Source organism: Stegostoma tigrinum, chromosome 13, assembly GCF_030684315.1.
Source record: "Stegostoma tigrinum isolate sSteTig4 chromosome 13, sSteTig4.hap1, whole genome shotgun sequence".
NCBI lineage: Eukaryota > Metazoa > Chordata > Chondrichthyes > Orectolobiformes > Stegostomatidae > Stegostoma > Stegostoma tigrinum.
Window position 1 is genome coordinate 41,456,581 of NC_081366.1, and position 25,013 is coordinate 41,481,593.

Consider the following 25,013-nt stretch of genomic DNA (forward strand, 5'->3'; position numbering starts at 1 on the left):
GTTTAGCAGGTCAAGGTGTTTGGCCAATGTTGTGTGATGTTGGGAGGTGAAGTCAACTCAGCCCATAGGATTAGTTTGAGGTGTCAAGTACAAGGGGTAGGCGGGTCATATTGGAGGGTGTGGAGTCAGGTCTGATGGGTATCTAGGGTTGGATGTGAAAATAATTGCGGTGAGTCAGCAGTTTAGTTTAATGGTTTCAGTAGATTTTTAATTCTCTAGCGTCTCCTGGATAATCATTTAGCTGAAGTGAGTTTGAACTCTCAGAATTATCTGATCCAAACAGAGGCTTTTTCAGAAGATGTCATACACATGAGAATTGCCCATTAGGGTTTTCAATTTCTGGCACAATACTCTTAAAGTCAGCTGCAACAGGAGCTCCACATGGTCCAAATGTGCCTCTCCAGTCTACCTTGTGGCAACGACTACCTGGCCATCAGTATACTTGGATCAAGATGTCACATAAAACATTTGGAGCAAATGAAAGGGAACTACCTTAAACAGAGTGTTGTACAGAACTAAAATTAATTAAGTGCCTAGATTAGTTGATGCAGAAACTAAGTCAATGCACATGACTAAATAAAAACCAAAAGAACTGCGGATGCTGTAAATCAGGAACAAAAACAAAGTTGCTGGAAAAGCTCAGCAGGTCTGTCAGCATCTGTGTAGGAGAAAACAGAGTTAACATTTCGGGTCTGCTGACCCTTCCTCAGAAACATTAACTCTGTTTTCTCCTCCACAGACGCTTCTAGCCCTGCCAAGCTTTTCCAGCAACTTTGCTTTTGTTCTAATGCACAGGGCTAGATTGCATAGGTAGATGAAAGGTTATGCATTAATGGAATATACAAAGAAAATGGATAAAGAAAGTTGTAGCTACTTCCTCACTAGAAATGTAATTACTGATGGATTGTTGGAGCAGAATTGCCTGTTCCAAATTGTAAACATGTTCTCACTTGTGATCATTTCTCTTTCAAACATTAAATCTGCCACTTTTAGACTTATTTGACAGAGAGAACTATTTGCTCCAATTCTAGTATATGAAGTAATGGCATTGAGTTTTACAAAGCTAATATGAGGCTGCGGTGAAACAATGGAGAACTATAATATTGCATAGCAATAAATATTAAGTAGCATGCATTCGTGTGAGCTACAAATTGGCACTGTTCTGAACTTTAAAAGCAGATGATGATAAATATATGTTTTATTTAACTGATAGTGGACGTGTTTCAACTAGGAAATTTGCAGTAGACGATACGCTCACTAAGATTTGCCAGGCAGTACTGGATGTAAAGACCATTTCTTACAGTTACATTAAAGATAAATCTCAGCTGGGTTGTTATAACGAGAGTTGTGTCTGACATCAAAAGTATGAGCTGTGTTAGAACAGTGGGCAGACCAAATCTAACAGTAATTTAAATTTTTCCAAAACATCTGACACCAACTGATAAACTTTTCTAATTCGATCACTAAAACAAGTGAACTTGTTCACTTCACAGCATTTTCAGTGGACTGAAAAGTTGCCTTTAAACAAAGTGAACAGAGTTAGTAAACACGCAAAAATACTTGATGCCAGAACAGATTGACCAATGCAACATTTCCCATCAATTACATTGACATATGCAAGATATGTAGGAAGCTAAATTCGACTGCAGGAAGTTCAAGCATGTAGATCGCTATGCGTGTTTACCCCAATCTCTATTCAGAGTGATGAAGGTAATATGCAAACTTTGTGCAGTCTAATTATTTGAATGATTCTGGCAAGCTGAAAGGATGGCTGAGGGTACTTGCCACATGCAAGTCTAGTATCACTGTATGTTGCTCATACAGTTGGGGCTTATTCTGAATGCAGGATGGCAGAGTCATAATAACACTGGTAAAAAGAAGCAGAAATCATGCAACAGGTCAGAGAGAGAGCCACCTCATTATTACCCACGCCACCACACCGCCCCCCCCCCCCCCACCACCCACCACATGCACACCCCACTCCACTACCTCCATATACCACCACCAAACCTTTGAATGCCTTGGATATAGGAGATTCTCTTTCCACATGTTAGCTGGGACAAAAGCTGGGGAAGGCTATGAAAGCAGCAGGCTAATGGAATCAATGCAAAGAGTCCAGCACCAATGTACTTGATGCAGGGATACAAGAAGTTTAAAAACATTCCAGGAGTGATTAAGGCCAGTGAATGTATTCTTACATTGCAGTATCTTACCAACTGCAGTAGAAAACTCACATACTATTACATCCACCATATTTCCTCACCACCAATTGACAGTCAATAGCGACCAGACTCACAGTTCACATACATAGTTTCATCTCACCCTGAAACATGCTTAAAACTGCTTCAAGCTGCATGGTCATGTCACATAATATGCACAAAAATACTAGCTATTCAGCTGTGGTAACCATGTCAACCAAACAAATTGCCCTGCACTCACTCATACGCTTCCCTGTTTAATGAGACAAAGGTGGCTTTTAGTAGATGGCAGTAGCAGCAACTAACCCATGCCTCGCGACGTGGTTGTACATGCACATCTCCATGGAAGATCTGGTTTGGGAATAATTGGAATGGTAGCCACTGAAGTAATCGATGATGGTATTTTCCTACTTAATGTGCCTTTTCAAATTCTGTTTCATTATCATCCTAAATCTATTGTGCAGATGATGTAACCATAGCTCCCCCACCATCCTCACATCCCTCATGCCAATACTTCTGTGCTTTTGTATGATAGGTGCCCACTAATTGAAAAATGTAATTGGTGGATGAGGCCAAAAGCCTAAGGGGAAAATGAGATTGAAGAGAAAGAAAAACCTACTCAATTTCACATATATAGCCAACAGTTCAGAAACTGGCATTGTATGTACACTAAAGTATAGCTTAGAGATAGGATCTGCATATAATGAATCATCGGGCACAAGTAGGCTGCAACAATAGTGACGAAAAGGACCTTACAGGTACTAGCTCCTTGGATGGCAAGGTTGCACATGGATTCTGCTGCAGAGTACTCAGATGAGGACTTTAGTAAAGTGTCATGTTGCAAAAGGCTCATGGGCATTCAGTCAGAATTATTTGGTACATCTGTGAGAAAAACAATTGACACTGTCAAGGAGCATGGAGGGTTCTGATTCCAACTAAGCAAAGGACTTTATGTGGAGCATGGGCATGAACTCTCATCATCTTCAGCGTAGAAGTGTTGGTGAACTCCATGAGAATATTAATAAACTGTACTACGTAACTGATGGCAAGACAGCATTTGAGTGTTGCAATGGGAACTTATACTGAAGCTACGACACCTCTGCAAGCCCAAGTAAATGACATATAATCTTGGACTGTTGTCAACATGGTTTCAGATGCTAGTGTTCAAAAAGAGGATACACAGGGTTTCACAGCAGTCCGTGAATCTGCCCTACAGAAGATTATTAGAGCTTTTGAAGTGCCTCGGCAGAGGAGCGACAGTGTCTGTGTGGGTTATAAGCCTTCTGTTCAATATTGAGATTCCACCATTACTGTAATCAGATCTGACTGTTAATTGTATAACAATTGTGTTTAACTATATACAACTAGACAGCATTAATTGGGGTTTCATCTGAGTATATATACGCTCGCAATGGATCATGTAACATAGGGTCCTGCGTTCCTACCTCTGGCCAGAGGTTTTGGTTTCAAGTTCCAACTGCCCTGGACGTGTGTCATAATTCATTAAGTTTTTAAAACATTAAAAATCATTTATGGATATCGAGATGTGTCTGAGTTAGGAAATATACATAAATGAATGGAGGAATGAATAAAGATGGTGTTATTCCTTACCAACTGGCTTTGCGGAAGAGAAGCGGGACTGCTAATGCCCATGCCAATGTGGCGTAGTCTGAAGCCAGGCCTTCAAGGATCAGAGCTAGTTGAGGTGAGTAGCCACTTATAGCCTACATTCATTGAAAATCTGGTGCCTTCTATCAATCATATCACAGCCAATGGGCTGTGACCTTATAGGAGCATTATTGTAGTAATAAACCCACTATAAACTTGGCATTAAGGCAATGGAGGGAAGTCTAGATAACCAGTGCAGTGTGAACATTAATGAACTGCTTAACTGATTCCATACAGTTGCATGGATTTATCAGTAAGAACATCACCAAAAATTAAAACGTTCACTAATAGAGAAAAGGCCATGCAAGGCTTATTATTTCTGTCAAATATAATGTTAGCTACAGGCGATGAAACAATCAAGACAAAGGTTTATAGCACAGCAGTAAGTCAATTAGTTCACTTGTTCCCATTCGTTGCTGAAGAAATCCATAAATAATCCCACTACCTTGATAAATAATTTAAGCCCATCATCATTCTCTGCTTCAAAAGATCAACTACTTTCCATTTAAAAATAAAGTAATACCTATGCCTCAACAATACTACTTCTTGTGACAAAGATTTCTATACTTAACACCACTATGTTAAGGATATTGGGCCACATCACATGTTGGCTGTTATATAAATTTGATTCATCTTAAAGTTCTGATAATATTTTGGAATACAGTGAATTACGTTGTTGTTATGCCACTCTGTAATGTTGGAAGGATCACTGTTCAGCACCTGAGGTCAGCACCTCATACTCTATCCACCATGAAGATATTGATTTAAATCTTGTTTGATTCCCCATTGAGAGAACATTTTTTAAAAAAAATACATAATGCAGGAAAAATTATTGCTTGAGATATGATCAGACTGTCCAGAATAAGTCATTTCTAATCTCTGTTTATTTATTTACATATCCTTAATCTCATCTCAATTTTCATAAGAGATATTAAAAAAAACAGCCTTGAACAGCCATTATGCTGTCAGTTGACTTACAAACAGCACATTGAAAGCATTACATTGACATCAAAATTCAAGGAAGCTTATGGTTAAAATATGACTAATCAAAATTGAATTTTAATTATGGAATGTAACAATGAATCATGAAATGACTGGATCAGGTCATTTTAGAAAATAGTTTACCATACCTGTGAAAAATGATACTTATTTTCATTTGTTGATTTATATTTTTGCTTCTGTATAATGTTGTTTCTTACAATAAATCACTTGTGCTTCATATAATTATGAAATATTATCATTGCTTTACAGATAAGGCAATGGTAAAAGAATTAAATCATTGACACAAGGGCAAGAGAAGGAGCCAGGGATGGAAGATGTAATGGCCACAATAACAGAACTGGAACTGTATTTGAGTCATCTTTTTAAATTTCAGTGCTGAACTGGAAATCCTACAGGGAACAGAGTGTTTCGCAGTGCAAAATATTTGAAGAATTGAACAATTTTTAATTTCAAACATTTTAAGATTGCAAATTCTCATTTCTTATGCAATAATTAGCAGTATGAATGACAAAATTATGATTCTTACTTCTAGCCTTGGGTCATCATATATGTCAACTATCATGAAATTCATGTGTTTAAAAGAGATCCTTCTTGCAAAGGCAAGACAATCGACTGATGATTTTTATATTGTTGGCAAAGTAATTCAAAGTAATAAGAAAGGGTATGCAGTGAGATAAAAAGAGGGCTTGGAATGGATAATAATAAATTGGAGGTTATTTCTTTATAAACTAGAGTTATGGTTGCTTTTAGGAGTAAGCAAAACCAAATGAGGTTGATGTGTTCTAGCCAAGTGAGGCAATGAATGACTAAACCACTGAGTGGCAGCATTACTGAAGACTGCATTCCTTGGAATTAAAGGAATGAAGTTAGCGAGCATTTAGGGAAATGACTGCAATAGCAAACATTCAAGATTTCTTTCATAGTAATGACATTGAAAAGGGAGCTGAAGGAAATGGCTGAGCATATTGACAATTGTTGAATTTTGGGATAAATCTCCAACTGAAAGCTAGGCAATATTTAAAAGTGAAACCTTAAGCAATTTGTAGAAGAGATTTCACTAATTAAAAAGTGCATTGCAAACATTATGCAAATACCCTTCCGTTGTTTGTCTAACACCCTAAGTAAGATTAAGCTACCCTTCCCAGCATTGCATTCATTTAGTACGTGGTTTACTTTTAATGACCTAGATTCAGCATTAGAGCAAACTGATATGTTCATCTCTGACATCAAAGATGGCTACACCCATGGATCACTTGAGCGCTGGTTGTGAATTTCACCTTTCTTCATATTAGTTTCATTCTGGAACAAGCTACAGTAAATCTCCAGTAACAGTGATGTCATCAGCAGGCTAAGCAGTGAAATGCATTAGAAAATTCTCACAGACAACAAATTAAGAAGCAGCAGATATGTTTTATCATTGCAATATTATTCCATCTTGAACGGATAGCATGCTTGCACTCAAGCCCTGCCCTTCCTGAAGTCACCACAAAAATTAAAGACTTTGCAAAAGAATGCAAAAATTACCCAATGTATCTGTGGATTATACCCAGATTGACAGAAAGAATGGATGATATTTTTGCATTTATAAGAATGATTATTTATTACCGATAAATAGATCTTTACTAGAAATAATTAATAATGAGCCAGTGACATATAACTTACTGGTCAAAAATCTATCCTCTTTATAAACCCACTCCCTCTCAATACATGTATTCAGACAGACACAGAGAAATAAAAACGAGTTTTATTGGTGGAGGGAAAGACTAGGACAACACTTCAACTGTCTCCATCTACAGGGCTTAGTGAGATCATCCTTTTTGCTTTTCAGGATGTGTTGCACCTTGATTTTCCTTCTCCAGGTATTTTCATTTGTTTCTAGAAGGCAACTGGCCGTCACTTAGGAAGTCTCTGACTTCCTGGGCAAAAAAAAACAGATAATGTACAGCAACTAATAAAGGGAAATAAATTGGCTTTCTTCAGACTTGAGGTTAGAACATAAGAACTAGGAGCAAGAGTGGGCCATCTGCCCCCTCGAGCCTGCCCGCCATTTTATAAGATCATGGCTGATCTCTTTGAGACTCAGCTTCACTTACTTACCCACTCACCATGACCCTTAATTCCTTTACTGTATAAAAATTTATCTCGCCTTGCCTTAAAAACATTCAGCGAGGTAGCTTCAACCCCCTCACTGGGCAGGGAATTGCACAGATTCACAACCCTTTGGGTGAAGAAGTTCCTCCTGACCTCAGTCCTACATCTGCTTCCCTTTAGTTTGAGGCAATGCCCCCTAGTCCTAGTTTCACCTGCTAGCGGAAACAACCTCCCTGCCTCCACCTTATTTATTCCCCTCATAATGTTATGTGTTTCTATAAGATCTCCCCTCATTCTTCTGAATACCAATGAGTATAATCTCAGTCTACTCAGCCTCTCTTCATAATCCAACCCTCTCAACTCTGGAATCAACCAAGTGAATCTCCTCTGCACCCCCTCCAGTACTAGTATATCCCTTCTCAAGTAAGGAGACCAAAACTGCACCTAGTATTCCAGGTGTAGCCTCACCAGGACCCTATACAGCTGCAGCATAGCCTCCTTGTTTTTAAACTCCATCCCTCTAGCAATGGCAGACAAAATTCCATTTGAAATTATTTGTTAACATACAAATTTTAACATCAAGTAATATTAATGGAGGATCAGGCCTTATGCAAGATAATTTTAGTAATTTATATTATGTTGTTGCATAATTATAAGCATATTTGCTGAAAACCCGTCAGACATATTTATAGTGTTTTTAGCTTGAAATTCTTGAACATAAATCTAGTTTAGTTTGGAAAAAAAACAAAGTTGCTGGAAAAGCCGAGCAGGTCTGGCAGCACCTGTGAAGGAAAAAAACAGGGTTAATGTTTCAGGTCTGGTGACGCTTCCTCAGAATTGGGAAAGGGTCACCAGACCCGAAAGGTTAGCTCTGATTTTTTCTTCACAGGTGTTGCCAGACCCACTGGGTTTTTCCAGCAACTTCATTTTTGTTCTTGATTTACAGCACCCACAGTTCTTTTCATTTTTATTTAGTTTAGTTTGGAAGTGAGCATGGCATAGGTCGACATTGTTGATGCATATCTTCATGAACAGCTCACAAAGTTTAGCCAAAGATAACCTTAGTTATAATTTACAATACTTGAACTCTCAGTCTATCGGTTAAAGTCCTTCACACGATTTTGAAAATCATTAACTTTCTTATTCTTCCTAAAGTATTTAAGGTGTTTGCTACTAACTTGAAATTATGTTTTTCCTATTTTTCACTGGAGCTCATTAGGTACTCTGGAACTGTGACACTATTTGAAAAGGATAAAATTAATCTACAAAATGAAAAGAACTTCAGAATTGATGCAGCATGAGGTAAAACCTTTTGAAACTTTTCTCATGAATTAACTAAATTTGTTTAAGAAAATGCAGTTGAAATTAATATGTAGCATACACACTATTTTACTGCAAATGCTGTGATTTGATGCCTTTTGTATTACGAACCTTTGCCATCGCTTTGATGTGGAAGTGCAATTTAAATGCGGTTAAATATCATTTGTAAACTGAAGATGAGTTGTAAAATTATGTAGTATGTTACCTGGGAAGACAATATTTTGGCAGGTCAAGTCTTGTTTATAATGGACATGCTACATGTTATTAAAAAAGACTAATCTTTGCCTCAGGTCGAAATGACATTTTGAAGCTAACTGAGAAGAATTATAACTGATATAATTTGGTGCCAAGAGTAAATCATTTGAGAACTAGCCGTGCTCATGGTCAAGTTTACTTAACTCAAATTTACATGAAAATGTGGAAAATTGCCCAGGTACATCCTTTCCACAAAATATAGTACAAATCCAATGTAGCCTATTACTACCCAGTTAGCCTATTTTTGACTGTTAGAAATGTAGCAGAATGGATCATCAACAGTGTTATCAAGCGATGCTTGCAAAATTACAATCTGTGCATATGTTCAAACTTTGGAATCCTTAGGGCAACTCAGCTCCTGACCTCATCACAGCCTCGGTTCAAATGTGGCCAATTGAGCTGAACTCCAGAGTTGAGGTATGAGTAACTCACCTCAAAATCTAGGCAGCATTTGACCTAGTGTGGCATCAAGGACCCTAAAAATACTAGAGTCACTGGGAATCGGAGAGGAAACTCTCTGCTGGTTAGAACCATACCTGGCACAAATGAATTTGGTTGTGGTCATTGGAGACTAATCTTTTCAGTCCCAAAATATCACTGTAGGAGTTACTCAGTATAATATCCTCAAGTCAGTCATCTTCTGCTCCTTGATAAATGACCTTCCCTTCATCATTGGGTCAAAAGTCAAAATTAACATTGATGATTGCACAATATTCAGCACCGTTTATGATTTCGTGGATAATGCAGCAAGACCTGAACAATAGTCAGGCTTCATGACAATTTGCAACTTGCATACATGCCACACAATTGCCAAGCAATGGCAGATCCAAAAAGAGAGAATCTAACTATTGTCCTTTGACAGACAATGTCATTACCATCACTGAGTTCCCCAATGTCAACGTTCTGGAACATATCATTGATCAGAAACTGAACTGGATCAGACATATATGTATCTGTAAGAGCAAGTCAGAGGCTAGGAATTCTGTGGAAATTAATTCATTTCCTGACTTCCTAATACTTGTCCACCATCTACAAGGCACATGTCAGAAGTGTGATGGAATGCTCTCCACTTGCCTGGATAGTGCAGCTCCAACAACACTCAAGACACTTGACATTATCCAGGTCAGAGCAGCCAGATGATTGGGACCATGTCCACCAGTATTCACTCCCTTCACCACTGATACACAATGGTAGCATTATGTGCCATCTATAAGATGCATTGCATTAATTCACCAGGGCTCCTTGGACAATATCTTCCAAACTCACAAGTCTTACCAAATATATGAAAAAGAGCTGTAGATACATGAGAACACCACCATGCACATCGTCCCCTCTAAGTCACTGCACTATCAGGGCTTGGGCCTGTACTGTTGTTCCTTCACCTTTGCTAAAATCCTGGAGCTCCCTTTCTAATAGCACTGTCAGTACTCCTACATCCCACATACTGCTGTGATTCAAGAAGAAAGCTCCCCAGTACTTTCTCCAGATTATAGAGATGGACACAGTGTCTACATAAATAAAAAAAAACTCACTTATCCCAGCTTGCAAATTACTCATGTTTTGTCTCTCATCATAATATTATTAAGTGTATTTTCATATTTTCTCATGTTCAGCATTACAACAGGTAATGAACAAAACAGTAAACATTTCAGAATTTAAAATAATTTAAGAATTAACCAAATGAATTAATTGTTATGAGGTTTCTAGTTTTAAATACAGTTTCAATGTATAAGCAATTTGAGGTAATCCACAGGCCTAAGCTAATGTTCTGGAGGCAAGGGGTCAGATCTCTTCATTGCGGATGGTTGATTTGGAATTCAATTCTTAAAATCTGGACTTGAAAAATTGTTTAATGATTACAGTTACCAACATTAACATCAGTTTTTATTTTTTTAAAAAAACCTGATTCATTGATACCTGATAGGGAGAAAATCTGCCATCCTTATTTACTCTGGTCTACATGCATCTCCAGACCAACAGTAATGTGGTTGATTCTTAATTTCCCTCTGAAATGTCCTAACAAACCATTAAGTTCAAGACAATTGGAGATGGCCAAGAAATGCCAGCCTCAGCAACAATGACCATATCCAATGGAAGAAGAAAGTATTCTCCCTCTTAGCAAACACTCAGCTGTCTTTGGTCCAGATTTTATGGTCACAATAATGCTGAGGATGTTAGCGGTCACCATTATTTTAAAAGAAAGTAATTCAGGAAAGCATCTGCTGATCACTGGACAGGTTTATTTAAAGGTGGTCATCAAGCAATTGCAACTTTTGGGGCACTAAACTTTCAGATCCTTCAGCATAATGTTATCTTACTGAAAGATACGGCTTTGAAATATATAGAACCTCTTCAAATTGGGTACTCAGAGAATAAATTACTAATAAACATACTGGTAGAAGCTTGTCTATTATATTGTAAGTAAATATTTTTCCAGCCTAGGTTCTGAGTCTGACCTGTCCCAAATGCATCCTTCAGGGGAAACTAAGGAGAAGCCTACTCAGGACAGGAGTAATACTGCAGGCCAAGACTCATCCTTTCTTACGGTACTTGTGAGGCTGGTTGCAGTGATGGGAAGGTTGGTTCTGGTAGAGTTGGTGTCAGGTCCATTAGATTGGGTTTGGTCAAGAGCTAAGATATTGGTTTTGGTAGGAGTGATGTGTGTCAGGAGTGGCAGGCTTGAGGTGGATGAGTGGAGACAGAAGCATGGGTTTTAGGTCCAACAGGTTTGGATAAGGTGGGGGGGGGAGCGCACAGTGAGGTGAAGTTTGATATCAGGTCTGGCAGCCAGAGGAGGTGGAGGGTGTAGGGGGTCAAAAAGCGATTGGTGTCAGATCGGGGAGTGGCAGGGGTCAAGGTATATATGTGAGGAGCTCAATCATAAGTCTGGGGCTTAGTTTAATAGGTACCCAGGACTTAAAGTAAATTTTAGTTCCTTTATCTTTTCTTGAGTAAATATTAAGCTGAAGTGAACTTAACAAATTCTCTGACTTTTGAGGAGTTTCTTTTTCTTTCTGGATGGTTCCAGATGCAGAGGGATTGCCATCAGTATCTTCAATCCCCTGGGCAATCCTGATACAGTCAACTCTATTGGGTTTTCCACACGATCCCAAACATGCAACTTCAACAATGATCTGGCTATAGGAATATCTGGGCCATTCATCCATTCCCTCTTTTTGGGCTCAATTTAATGATATTCAGGAACTGCATCAAGCTTCAAGACTTTGAGCTGTAACGCATCCACATAAAATGGTGTTGTCTCCCTTTATTAATACATGGCCTTAATCACAGTATTTGAAATTTTAAAATGCATGATTGTAAAATATTTTAACCTGAACGCATTTCCTTTTAAATCCCAAAATACAAAGAGAAAATCAGGCTTAGGTCTTATTTATTGTGGCAGATCATCACTGGTACAAAACAAAGAAGATATCAGGAGACATCCAAAGCGAAAATCTGGTAACAGTGATAAAATCTTGGGAAATAATTGTGGGAACATTTCCGTGTGCAAAGACAATGGTGGACCAAATGTGCTGATGGTGCTTCTATGAGACTGGAGATGTGGTGCAGCTGGCAGAATCACAGGCTGTTCAATGTAAATTCCTCCATTCATCACACTAGCTTTTTGAAGTAATATTTAAGCACAGGGTTAACACTATGGATCCTATTGACTCTCCAACTAGAGGTGAGACTGTGAAGGTGGTTGGAAGGTATTTCACTTGTCTAAGAGTTTAATGATAAGACTCCATTCCCCAGATCGATGTTTCTGGTCAGGGCATCGACGACTGTACAAGCTCTCACACCTTCATCGTGAGTTCTAATGGCTAAGCCTTTGCATTACATTAAAGCACAGACACTCAGAACAAGCAAAGACATCTCAAGTTCGAGACAATAAGTCAAATTACAGGGCAGTCCTGGAAACTCTGTCAGAGTTGGTCACTCTGCTACTCACATGATTGTCAATTCCTCTGGCATTAATGAGACCATGTTTCCCTCGTGCAATGTTGAGATAGAAGTAGGAATGGAATTAATCTTGCTTACAGCACCAGAATCAGTTCAAACCAGGTCAATTTTCAATGCAGATGCAATTTCTTCAATGCCTCTGAACTGAGAACTGATTTAATTCCTAAGCCATTCTTCTGATTTTTTTTTTGCTCAGGAATAATTTTAAAATTAGTCGCCTCCGTTAGGTAAACACTCAGAGACTGAACTTAACTGATTGTTAATTTTGTGTAATTGAATGTTCCTGATGACAAATAGAGCTGATTACAGAGCCTTGATTGATTACTGTGCCTGAGTTAGCAAATGTACAACATGGATCAGACAACTAATTAGCATGAGAAATAACATATTGACACAGTTTGGAACTATGTTGATCCAGTTCTGTAATGGTCAGAAATCACACAACATCAGGTTATAGTCTGACATAATGGGAACTGCAGATGCTGGAGAATCCAAGATAACAAGGTGTGAAGCTGGATGAACACAGCAGGCCAAGCAGCAAGTCAGGAGCACAAAAGCTGATGTTTCGGGCCTAGATCAAGGGTCTAGGCCTGAAACATCAGCTTTTGTGCTCCTGAGATGCCGCTTGGCCTGCTGTGTTCATCCAGCTCCACACTTTGTTATCAGGTTACAGTCTGACAGGTTTATTTGAAAACACAAGCTTTCAGAGCATGGCCCCTTTGTCAGGTGAAATCACTGGCACCTCCACACCACAGTTCTGTAAATGAAGACTAGCTTTGGCTTAAAAGTCACTGAAATCAAGTCTAAATGCTGCTCTTCAGAGATTTGTTTGAGTAGCTGCTAAAGAGCCGGACATTGGCTAAAAAGGTTTTGAGTTTAGGAGTCTAATTGCCTCAGTAGGTTTGGCAACATCTGTGGAGAGAACTCAGAGTTAAAGTTTTGGGTCGAGAGGCCCTTCCTCAGTTCAGATCTTCTGAGCTTTACCAGCAACTTCTGTTTTTGATTTTACTTTGCAGCATCATCAGTTCTTTAGGTATCTATTTAGTGTATTTGCCACATTGTACCACTGCACTGGTGGTTTCAAGACAATAGTATGCAGTTGAATCCTATTTACCTGATCTTTCTTTGTGGCTTCATTCTGAACATCGATAAATTAGAAGAGAGAATAAGGGTGCTTTCTTTATCATTGAGTTTCCCTTTATTTCTTGCTGTGTAGTAAGAAGTTGTGACGTTGCTTCTACATCAATTCATTTTTTAGGTGTCAGCCATGGTTCAGTTGTCTTGCCTTAGATCAGTATTAGTGCTTTTTTCTATGGACAAATCATGCACTTATTCATCACCGAATTTGTGTATATGAAGCAACATTATTCAACATTATATTTTCATTGCAGAATATGACTAATCAGATATACTTTATTTCAATTACACACAAACGATATTGTTTTAAATATTAGTCTGAAACCATTTAATAGTGGGTAAAAATAATATCTCTCCTTTCCCAGTAAAGATTTATTATTGCTAAAAGTCAGTGACCATCCAACAGGGAAAGGGGTGGTCCAGTGACTGGCATCTGGGGTAAAGGTTGGGGTGTGGATGGGGATGGGGAAATTGTGGAGTTTCCATAGTGGAGAGGCAAGTGCTGTCAGGGCCTGGGAAATATCATGTCAAGTCTGGTGTTGAAAGAGGGGATATCGAGGGGCAGGGTGTTGAAAGTCCTGGGGTGCAATATATCACATCTGGTGGCAGGACAGGGCAGGGAGTGTTGGGTTTCAGGTTCAAGGCAGACATAAAGATGCATGGCCCAGTGCTGGAGGTAGGAGGAAAGTTTCAGGTCTGTGGTAGAGATGGGCCATTAGCTCTGGGCACATAGGGTTGCTGTCACTTTCAGGACCCAGGGGAGACGGGCGTGTTGGGTCTCGGGGGCATAAAGGATCTGGGGGAGATCTAATTGGGATGTTTGTCATAAATTGGAGATTTAATAGCTACCCTGGGATTAGACCAGATTTTTAATCATCTAATATTTTCTGAGTAACTATTGATGCAACTAAAGAGGAGCCATCTAAATTCACTGATTTAAATGGATATTTCTGAACGGTTCCAGGCATAGGGAAATTTCCTGGTGCAATCTTCAAATATCTGGGCAATTCATTCAAAAACTGTCACACCAGGAAATTGTCAGGGCCCTGATGGCAACTCCCACCCACGCTGCAGAAGGGAATAGTAGAACAGGCACAAGGGACTTACTAGCTTAACCTGATCTTATGTTTCAATCTATCCATCAAAAAATCCAGATCAGTGATTCCAATGCAGGAATTACAAACACATCATGTATTTTTGCAGAGCAATAGAAAAGCAGCAAAAACAGTCAAGCCGAACTTTCCAAAATGGACATCAGGCAAGAAATTAGAAATGAAGGGAAAAAGCAGCTTTCTTAGGGGAAATAAAGGGAGAAAATCCGATTCTGGTCAGTCATAGCAGAAGTATAAAAGGCTTCAAGATAGAGTTTAATCTACACATTGGTGTCTTGGCAGACTAGTGGCATCTAGCCATTAAGAATTAAAGTATAAGGTCGTGGAGGCACCATCTTCAAGTACCTGGTCAGATCAATGTCAATGACAAGAGGCAAGCAATCAACAAAACTCTCTCCATCTTAAAGAATCAAAGAACAGCCCTATTCTGTAGAATGCATGTAAACAATGAGGTTTTCTGAGGAAAACCCGGCCCATCGTGTCCAGAGACATGCAGGTTAGGTGGATTAGCTATGGCAGATGCAGGACTACAGGGATATGATGGGGATGGGGGGCAGGGGGGAGGAGGAAGGGTCTAGTTGGGATATTCCTCCGAGGGGCAGGGTGGATTTGATGAGCTGAATGGCCTGCTTCCACACTTTAGGGATTCTATGATTCAATGAAATCAAAGTATGATTCAATGAAATCAAGGGGTCCATTTCCACTGTCTAAGTAATCTAAGGAAAGATTACGACTGAAAATTGCTTCAAGATGTTAAACTAATATGTCCCACAAAAGTAGCATGATTGTTGGCAAAAGTTAAAGAATATCTTGACAGAATGCTATACAGAGCAATAACATCACTGCTCATGCAGCCAGCTGCATGGTGTCTGTAATAGTGCCCAAGCGTTATGGTAAGCTTAGTCTATGTGGAGACCTGTCACAATTAAATAAAATAGTCCAGACAGAAGTTCATTCAATGTCTTCAGTACATGACAGTCTGGGAAAACTCACCAACAGTATTCTGCTTACTAAGCCAGCTGCAAACTGCAGATTTTGGCAATTCCCCTAGAAAAAAAAATCAAAGCTATTAATGATACTTATCATTCCTTTTGGGTGATTGGGCTTCAGTTGCTTTCCTTTTGGAATATCGTCAGCTACGAGATTGTCAGTGCACAACGTCACACATTCTAGAAGGTGAAAAACTGAGTAATTTGATGATATAGTTGTATGTAGTGTTACAAAACAAGAGCATAAACAGAGTTCAAGAAGTTCTGATGAATCATAATAGTCAGACCTTGCATTGAACGAGAAACATGAATTTGTAAGAATGACAATTGGGACATCTTATCAAATAGAGAGAACTATTAATAGATCTTCAGAAAGTGAAAACCATAAACAAATTTCCCTGACCAAAGAGTATTGATGGTGTCTGAAAATTTCTGAACCAGCTTGGGAAGATCATTCAAAATTTGATTACAACCACAGAACCTTTAGTGGGTCTTTTGATAACTTTGGAGTATTGAGAAAATTGTTGCATTATAGAAGATGAAAGAGAAGTTAGTTTGTTCAGATATTCTGTTGCATTATAATCCAAAAATGCCAATATCGGTGGCTACAGATGCATCTTCAACAGGCTTTGGAGTGGTACTCATCCTGGCTCTGGATAATGGTAGAAGAAACCCAACCTCCTTCATTCCCAGAGAATTAACTGAAAGAGAACACCATAGGTAAAGAGGTGAGAGTCAATCTTAGAGTACATTTGAGGAAGTGTTCACCTTGCAGCTTAACGAAGTTCTTGCTGTGAGGTATTGGTGAACGCCTACCAGAAGAAAGGGACAAAAACAGAAGTTGCTGGAAAAGTTCAGTAGGTCTGGCAGCATCCGTGAAGAAAAAATCAGAATTAATGTTTTGGGTCAGGTGACCCTTCCTGGACAGGCAAATAGTGAGGGAATCCTTTGAGTGCATTTCACTCAAGAACCCTTTAGCAAAGAGTTTGCAAGAACTTTGTAAGTTCAGACAGCAGACAAGGTAATTACCTATTCAGCAACAGTGGAAATTGAAGGCTATACTAAAAGGTCCTCTGTTCATCCAAAGGTAACCACTGAACTGTTCACAAGTCAAAATAACCTAAACAAACAAAAAGCATTCATGAGAAATGATGCTTGCAGTGAAGACACGTGGTCAGAGAAGCTCATCTAATTATTTTCTTTATTAGGTTGTATGAACATCTTGATATATGTGGTTGAAATTTTCTTAACTCGCCACTAATATGCTGACCAAGTAAATGAGGTATCTGAGCACAGTTAGTGGACAAAGAGCAACTGTTGTGAAATGCATTAATTGATTCCTGGATGATGAGTTAAATTCTTGACTATTTTTATATGTACATGGGATGTGAACATTGCTGGTAAAGCCAGAACTATGCCAATCCTGCTCGCCCTTAAGAAGTTGTTGATGAGCTTCCTTCTTGGGCCACTGTTGTTCATGTGGAGAAGTTGCTTCTCATACAGGAAGCAGCAGAATGTTACTAGAAATGAAGAAGGAACAGCTCCATATTTCAGGGTCATGATAAAATCTGAAGTAGTGGGGAACTTACTGGAGGTTATATTCCCATATTCCTTTATTCTCTGTTTTACTCATTAGTTGAGGTTACTGTTTGGAAGATGCTGTTGGAAATCATTAACAATTTACTGGAATGTCATCCTGCAGATGATACACACTGCTGCCACTGAGCACTGGTTGGCGATGGAATGAATAATTACGGTGTTTGCTGAGGTGCTGATCAAGTGAGTTGCTTTGCCTTGGATAGAATAGAACTTTTTGAGTGCACTTGGAATGGCACTCATTTAGATATAGAGAGTATTTTATAGCATTCCTCATCTTACCTTAGATGGCAGAAAGGCCTTGGAGAATTAAGACATGAGCTGCTCTTTAGAGAATGCTGAGCCTCTGACATTTTCTTGTAATCACCTTTAATGCGGCCCATTCAGCTAAGTTTTGACTTTATTTTATAGGAGACTATTATTGTATGTCAGTTTTGGCTTGTCAACACAAAATTGAATATTGTCCAGAGATGGTAAGAACTGCCAATGCTGCAGTCAGAGATAACCAAGTGTAGAGCTGGAGGAGCTCAGTAGGCCAGGTAGCGTCGGAGGAACAGGAAAATTGATGTTTGGGGTCAGGACCCTTCTTCAGAAATAGGGGAGGGGAAAGGGAACTCAGAAATAAAGAGAGGTGGATTGGCTCTGGGGGCTGGTAGGTGGGATGGTGATAGGTGAGTGCAGGTCCGGAGTGGTGGGCATTGGTCAGTGAGGCGGGAGGAGCAGATAGGCAGGAGAGAAAATGGACAGGTTGTGGTAGGTCAAGCAGATGGGAATGAGAGGGAGGGTTGGTCATGGGATGAGGCTGGGGTGGGGAGATTTTGAAACTGGTAAAATCTATATTTCAGCCATTGGGCTGTAAGCTCCTGAGGCAGAATATGAGGTGCTGCTCCTCCAGTTTCCGGGTGGCATCATTGTGACACTGGAGTAGACCCAGGATGGACATGTTATTCCAGGGAATGGGAGGGGGAGTTGAAATGGTTCATGACAAACAGCAGACGAGATGGATCACTATCCCAACTACCGACATCCCCACTTCTTCTCTCTCTATTTATTTCTGAGCTCCCTGCCCACTCCCTCATTTCTTTCGGAATGAATCCGAAAGGAAATGTTTTTCAGTTTGTTATAACTGTCTCTAATTTGGGTTATGTTAAAGGTTAAAAATATACAGTTGTACTTTCAGTTTAAGGTAAACTGTTTAAGGTTCAGTTTAAGGTGGCTTTCTTTCAGTTTTGCAAAAAAAAATTATACCTGTGTGTTTAAAAATTACAATTAGATATTTGATCTAGATAGTGGACTTGAGTGTATTAGAAACAATACCTGAATTTTTGACAGGCTGCAAGACTTTTAGAAACAAGAATGCCCAAGGTGCCCGTGTGTCAGCCATGATCCATTTGAATAGTGGAACAGGCTTGAATGGCCAAATGGTCTATTTCTATTCCTAAGTTTTATAGTCTTATGCAGCTAATCACTGACGAAGGAACAATGATTTAAACAAAAAGAAGCTGGTAAGGTTGGGACTTTAAATATAAGTAAGCTCCTCACACCAGGAGAGTGCAGACATCCAGTTTAACTGAGGATCACACTTCTATTTGTTTAGGAAGAGAGAGGTCAAGAGGATTATGTAGGGCCACATTGCTCTGTAAAGAGAGAAGTCCAGCTATAGAATGGGAGCTAGGGATGTGTTGATGTGTCCCACGGGCTTGTGTTTATCAATCATGTCTATAATTGGACCAAAAGGCGTACTGGTAGGATGTACAAATAGCTCAAGCTGCAAACTATATTCTAGATACAGATTAGAAAGGAAACATCTTCCAGAGGATAAATATTTTTAAAAGCTTAGCTGACTGGAAACCACAACAACGAAAATACCTTGGATTAAGTCCGTGAGATTGTGTCTGAAAGTAGAAGCTTATACTCTTTAGAATCATTGTGTTCCTTGATTAGTTCACCTATTCAGACATTATTGCTTGTGTTCATGTGTTCAAATTTCTGTAGAAAAGATTATTTTGAAATTTAAACTTAATCTTTGGAATTTCGCTGCTCATTTTCTTACCTTCTCACTCTTCCAAGGATTGTGCTTTTTAAATCATGGCTCAATTTAGCTTGATAAACTAACAAATATCTGGCTTGCTCAATGTTTTAAATTTGAGATCACAAGACATTATTTTAGTTCATTTGCCATGAGCACAGAATCATACAATCCATTATTTACTTCACAGGAAACTGTTGAAAAACCTAACTGAAACACAATCTTTGTTCATGATAATATTTGGCCCAACGACACAAATGTTAGGTTGGCTCCTGAATGATAAAAGCTACTCTCTATGCAATGGAGCTTAATATGTTTGCTGCATTGCAGCGTCCATTAAATGTTAGTAAAACTAACTGAAAATACCTACTCTAAAAGGGGATAGCAATCAGCTTTGAGGCTTTTTGCTGTCTAAAAAAAGGACTATAAGTGGCCTTTAACTTTAAAAAATCCCACATTTGGTATGAGGAAATGAAGGAAGCTTACTTTTCAGGTATTTTCAAATCAGCCAGTTGAAAGATGTTATTATGCACCGCAGATATAAATGGGTCTAAAACCTGTGTCTCCTAGCCTCAGAGGCACAGACATTACCACTATACCACAAGAACCACCACATCTACTTTTACTTTAATCCAGATGGGCCCCGACACATGACTGATTTTTTCACATCACCAAATCACCCATTTGTTTTCACCTATTAACTACCACCAGTAAATTATTTATAAACAATTGTCGAGTACTATTGAACTTAAACAGTGCCAAAAGTCAGGAAACAATGAAGCTTTTCATCGTGCAGTTATCAGAACTAGAACACAAAGGCCTTGGGATGCAAATTATACAGAATGAGAAGAGAAATGCGATTGATTGAGCTATCATTGGCATGGACCCAAACCAAGAACAGTTAACTATTAATCTTAATTCTTGGAGCAGGCTGTTGACTTTGATTGGTCAAGGTGTTGCCAAAGAAATGTAGCAAAGATTGGCTGTCGCCACGCCACTTTTTAAAAAATCTTTCTCATAGCCTGGACCTTCCTTGTCCTTAAAAACTATGGAGAGGAGCAAAAATGCTCATAGGAAATACTGGCTTTCCAGGTTTAACTGTGCATGTGTGGACTCCAGGTGTTTCCGCCAGATTCAAACAAGTAATGACAGTAAACATTCAGAATCTCACTATCATGACTGCCACAAAATTGTGACCATCAGAATGGTAAGGGAAGAGCAAGTTTGCATTAGAACTGTTAATTATGAAGGTATCATTTCCCAAATGACTAATTAACTGATGTTGGAGAACTGATTATTTTCTTTCTTTTTCCATGGGGAAAACTTACATGGTTGATGGATGGTCTTGACAACCAAAGCTTTACTCAGTGTGTTGTAAAATTAATGCTTTCAATATAGTAAATTGATCATCACTTAATTTAGAAGAGACAGGGTAATTGGAATAATTGGCCTAAAATAATATATATTCCTTAATTGTTAATTTGCACTTGAGTCAAGACTAACAAAATGAGATTCAAAAGAAAGCTTCTGGTGTGTACATGCATTGAAAAAAAACAGCTGCTGGGACCAAAATAATTACTTAGTTAAAATGTGTAAGCATCAAAGTCAACAGTGTCAATGTATTACTGCTAGAAAGCAGAATTCAAAGCAAAAATGAAGGGTTAAACTTATCATAAATGTACAAAGTGAGTGTTTGCTTCCCTATCTTGGGGTTGGGGGAGGAAGTAAATGTACACAATTTCGTGCTGTTGGCCATTTCATTGTTTGAATGCTTTTTGTTGAGATTATGGAACAACTACTCTTTAGCAGTTCGGATAATTATCAATTTGCTTCTTAATGTAACCGTTGTCAAAGCAAAGAAGTCAAAATCATATCCAATTAATCTTTTATGGCCCTCTGAGCCCTTTTGATGAGTCTGAAGGTTTAAAATAATTATTTGATTTTAATAAACTGCAATTTATTTGATTAGTACCTTTAATACAGTGAAATGTCCTAAGTTGTTTCACACTATTATCAGTGTAGAATAATGTTATAGAATAATGTTAGGACAGCTGAGCAATGGCTTGGGTAAGGAGGAAGATTTTAAATGCCTTTTAAAGGAAACACAAGGTTTAGAAAGGGGATTCCAGTTGCTTGCTGAAGCATGGTGAATTAATTGATTAAAATTGGGGATTAAAAGAGATTAAATTAGTGCATAAATGTGTTTGTAGTCTGTAAGCGTTGCTGGAGCAGGCTGGAAATATGAAAATCTAACTGGCAGCTCGGAGTAAATCCCATCTTTATAAAACCTACAGTGATTGTTAAACTACTTTGGTTGAAATTAAACAAATAGTCATTTGAGTGCATTTGGTTTGTGCATTTTAATTCTTAGCAGGCGTTGCAACTGTTAAAGTCAGTGGCCTTTATATAGGTATGTACTTATTCTCTCCTTGCATTCCAATGTTTTCATAGTGCAATTAAATCTTAAATATTCATCTTTACTACTGTCATCTGTCAACATTGTAGCTTGATCATTCTTGATGAAGCATATGTTTATTTTCATCAATTTAAATATACCCTTAATTCAAAAGCATTGATGAAAAGTATGACTTTTCTGTATGGTTAACCATTTGAATTGATCCTTTCGTTGAAGTAATAAAAGTGGAGTTCAGAGGAATGCATGATGCTGTGCTTAATACATTGAATAGGTGGATATATCAGTTGGGCCAAAGGCCACTTTGTCAATTGACCTTTACATTTGTTACATATTTAAGCGTTAAGCTAAATGACTCTTTGGGGTCATTTGGTCCTAATTGTACTTTTACTGAGGTATTTTTGCAGATGGTCACTTTGGATACTTACCAGTTTTACCAGTATGTGGAATTGGTTGGGGCTTATTTTATAATTCAATGTTGCTTATTCATAGGGCTTGAACAAAACAAAGATTATCTTGTGATTAGTGGTAGAGATACTCCATCATAGAATATCTATCATTGATGACCAGTAGGTCACACAAACAGTAAGTGTAACTACATTTAATTAGGTCTTAGTAATAAGACCCTGGAGTTTCTACAGATGTACCTGCTCCTTCTGAAAGCTGGAGTGGAACTTTTTGTCTCCATCCACACGCTAATACCTATAGAATATTTTTATTTATTTAAGGAGACTGGTAAGAATTTGGCTTGTGCTAGAATGTGTTTCTTTGTTCTGAAAGAGTTTCCTGGTGAAATATTTTCTTGACTACATTTTTATAACTTCAGAAAATCTGAAGTTGAAACAAGAAATTATTTTGTAAATGTTTGCTGTTCATTTGCTGATCGCATATTAGCGAATAGTAATAGTTGCTTATAATAGTGGCCTGCCAAACAATTTCCTGCTTAAATGGTCAGGAAGCAACCACATAATAGCTGCTTCTAATGTAAACGTTGACTTGACTTCACAGGATTTCTCCATGTATTTTAGAGTTCCAAATGAAGGAAAAAACAGACTTTTTTAAGCACCAATTCATGAAGTAACTTTTTTATGAATTTTTGGTTAATATTTACAGAAAAATACACAGGTTTGATTGAGCAGCACTGAATCCAGGTTGTGGGGAAGGGGTGTTTCCTAAAGGCTAATCAGAAAGAACCTGGTGTGGCACCTTGTTTGGGAAATCCTAACTTAAGTGTTAGTCAGGGACATAAGTAGTTAGTAGTGCACACCCTTCTTTGGAATTGGTTAATGCTAGATTTGCCTTAAACATACCTGCATGGATCAAGAGTTGCTGGCCAATCCAAAGTCAACTGCAGTTCATTTCAGACAGTGTCAGCAGAAATGGAGTTTATTGCAGTCAATGGGAAGACCTGACTGAGGCAAGGACAGGTTTCATAGGGGATAGGATTAAGAAGTAAGGCAAGAGGTGGTTCTCAGTACATCCTGATGCTGGGCACTCCATTTAGACATGGAGGGCCTTTGAATGAGGGGCCACTACCCAGTGTGAGAAAATATTATAGGGTTAGCTTTTTGGGCTTACTATGTCCTGAGCACACTAAAACTAGCAATGGCCATAATGGGGCTCTTGAGTAAGTAATAACTAACCACTTGAGGTCTCCAACATGCAGCGACATATCTGGACAGAAAGGTTCCGATCTACCCCTCTTCTGCTTGATTAAGTGCTCAACATCCATGGTTTTATATGTTTGTTGACATCAACACTAGTGTTCGTGGTGCACAGCAAATGTTGTTCGTTTCTGTTTTTCTGGCTCCCTTGGGTGGTGGTGTGAGATGGCCTCTGGATTCCATGCGTTCTTCAAATGTGGTGAATATTGTACAGAGAAGCTATGATAAAATAACCACAGACCAATCTGTGTTACAAACGTTATTCACACTAAGAGTTAGCCTCTGCAAGCTTGCGGACATCTGTAGGTTTTATGAAACCAATCATGCTGACTGTAGCTCATGACCTTTCTATTTTTCTTTTTAAAATAAATTTCCCCTGTAAGTTGAAGCCTAAAATTTTTAGCAATATTCTGCGACTTTCAAAATATTGCATGCGCAGGATACATTTTGGTTCTGTAATCAAGAGCTCAGTTTGAAAAATTCTCAACTTTCCTGATATTGAGAAGTGTCCTGGAACTTCAATTCATGTGTGTGTGTGTGTGTGTGAGGTGATAACTCTGGAAATGTTGTGGAAGCTGCTGGTTGTGGAGGCAGGCTGGATGAAAATCCTGCCTCAGTGCAGAGTCAAAGAATAGTTTTACCAAAGAAACATAAACATTTCTCCATTTCTCAACACTCATATCCTTTGTGCCCTCCACCACACCCATAACTCATTTATAGTCCCTGCCTCAATATCGCAAAAAGTCATCCCACTTTATCCCTCGATCTGCTCTTGTATTTGTTAACTCACCCAGTATCCACCATAGACAGACCTCATCACCCAAACCGATAGTAAGATAGTAATTTATTGAAGAATTCACTTTTCGTAAAAAAAAAAGTTTAAAAGCTGACTGGCTACAATGAATTTCCCTTAATTCCTTACTTTCCTTTTAAAAACTTGGACTCATTCAGGCTTTGAGTCTGTAACCACTTGGTGCTGTTATTTAAATTATAAACTTACAGGCATCCTACTATAATATTAGGTTTTGAAATTAGTCATGCAGCCCACACTGTCGAGTGTGATAATTGGTCAATAGTTGCATTAATAGAAGTCACTAGAGCTGATGGCTTGATTGAAATTTCATTAACTGTGCTCACCTCTGTTGCCACAGATGAAAATTAGATGTATTGGCAGAGTAACGTGCATTTGAAGCTGGTAAATAGGTTTGCAGTTCCAAACAGTATGACAGCCATTTTAAGTAGGAGTAACAGGGATATTCTCAGAGCAGATCAGTCCCTGTAGCATTTGGTGGTTTGCATTGTGGGCTTATTGGTGCATTTCCAGAAGACTTGCATGGGTGTGGGGCCAGGATCCTTGTGTCAATAAGTAATACGTACAGAGCTTTTGAGTGTTTTCACAGGATGTTATCTGCCATTTTAGCAGTTTATTTGTTTGGGAAACCTCTTACTTCATTTTGTGCTTCAACTCATAGAATCCCCACAGTATGGCAACAGGCTATTCAGTCGTTTAAGTCCACACTAACCCTCCAAAGAACATTCCACCAAGATCTAACACCCTACCCTATCTCTGTGACCA

The 25,013-nt window shown here is 38.7% G+C and overlaps 1 protein-coding gene across 5 annotated transcripts in view; it reads left to right on the forward strand.

Annotated features, from left to right (window-relative positions):
- Positions 1–8,147: 8,147 nt before the first annotated feature.
- slc23a1 (solute carrier family 23 member 1) overlaps positions 8,148–25,013 on the forward strand; it is a 109,862-nt gene continuing 92,996 nt past the window's right edge. For 2 of the 5 annotated variants that reach the window (XM_059650718.1, XM_059650719.1), the window contains exons 1-2: positions 8,148–8,261; positions 17,438–17,514. Coding sequence is in view for 3 of the 5 variants with exons in the window: in XM_059650720.1 (XP_059506703.1) it covers positions 20,409–20,567 (159 nt within the window). In the remaining 2 variants the exon portion in view is untranslated. Of the gene's footprint in view, positions 8,262–17,437; positions 17,515–20,346; positions 20,568–25,013 lie in introns of those variants that run through there. The other 3 variants (XM_059650716.1, XM_059650720.1, XM_059650715.1) reach the window with 3 other exon arrangements.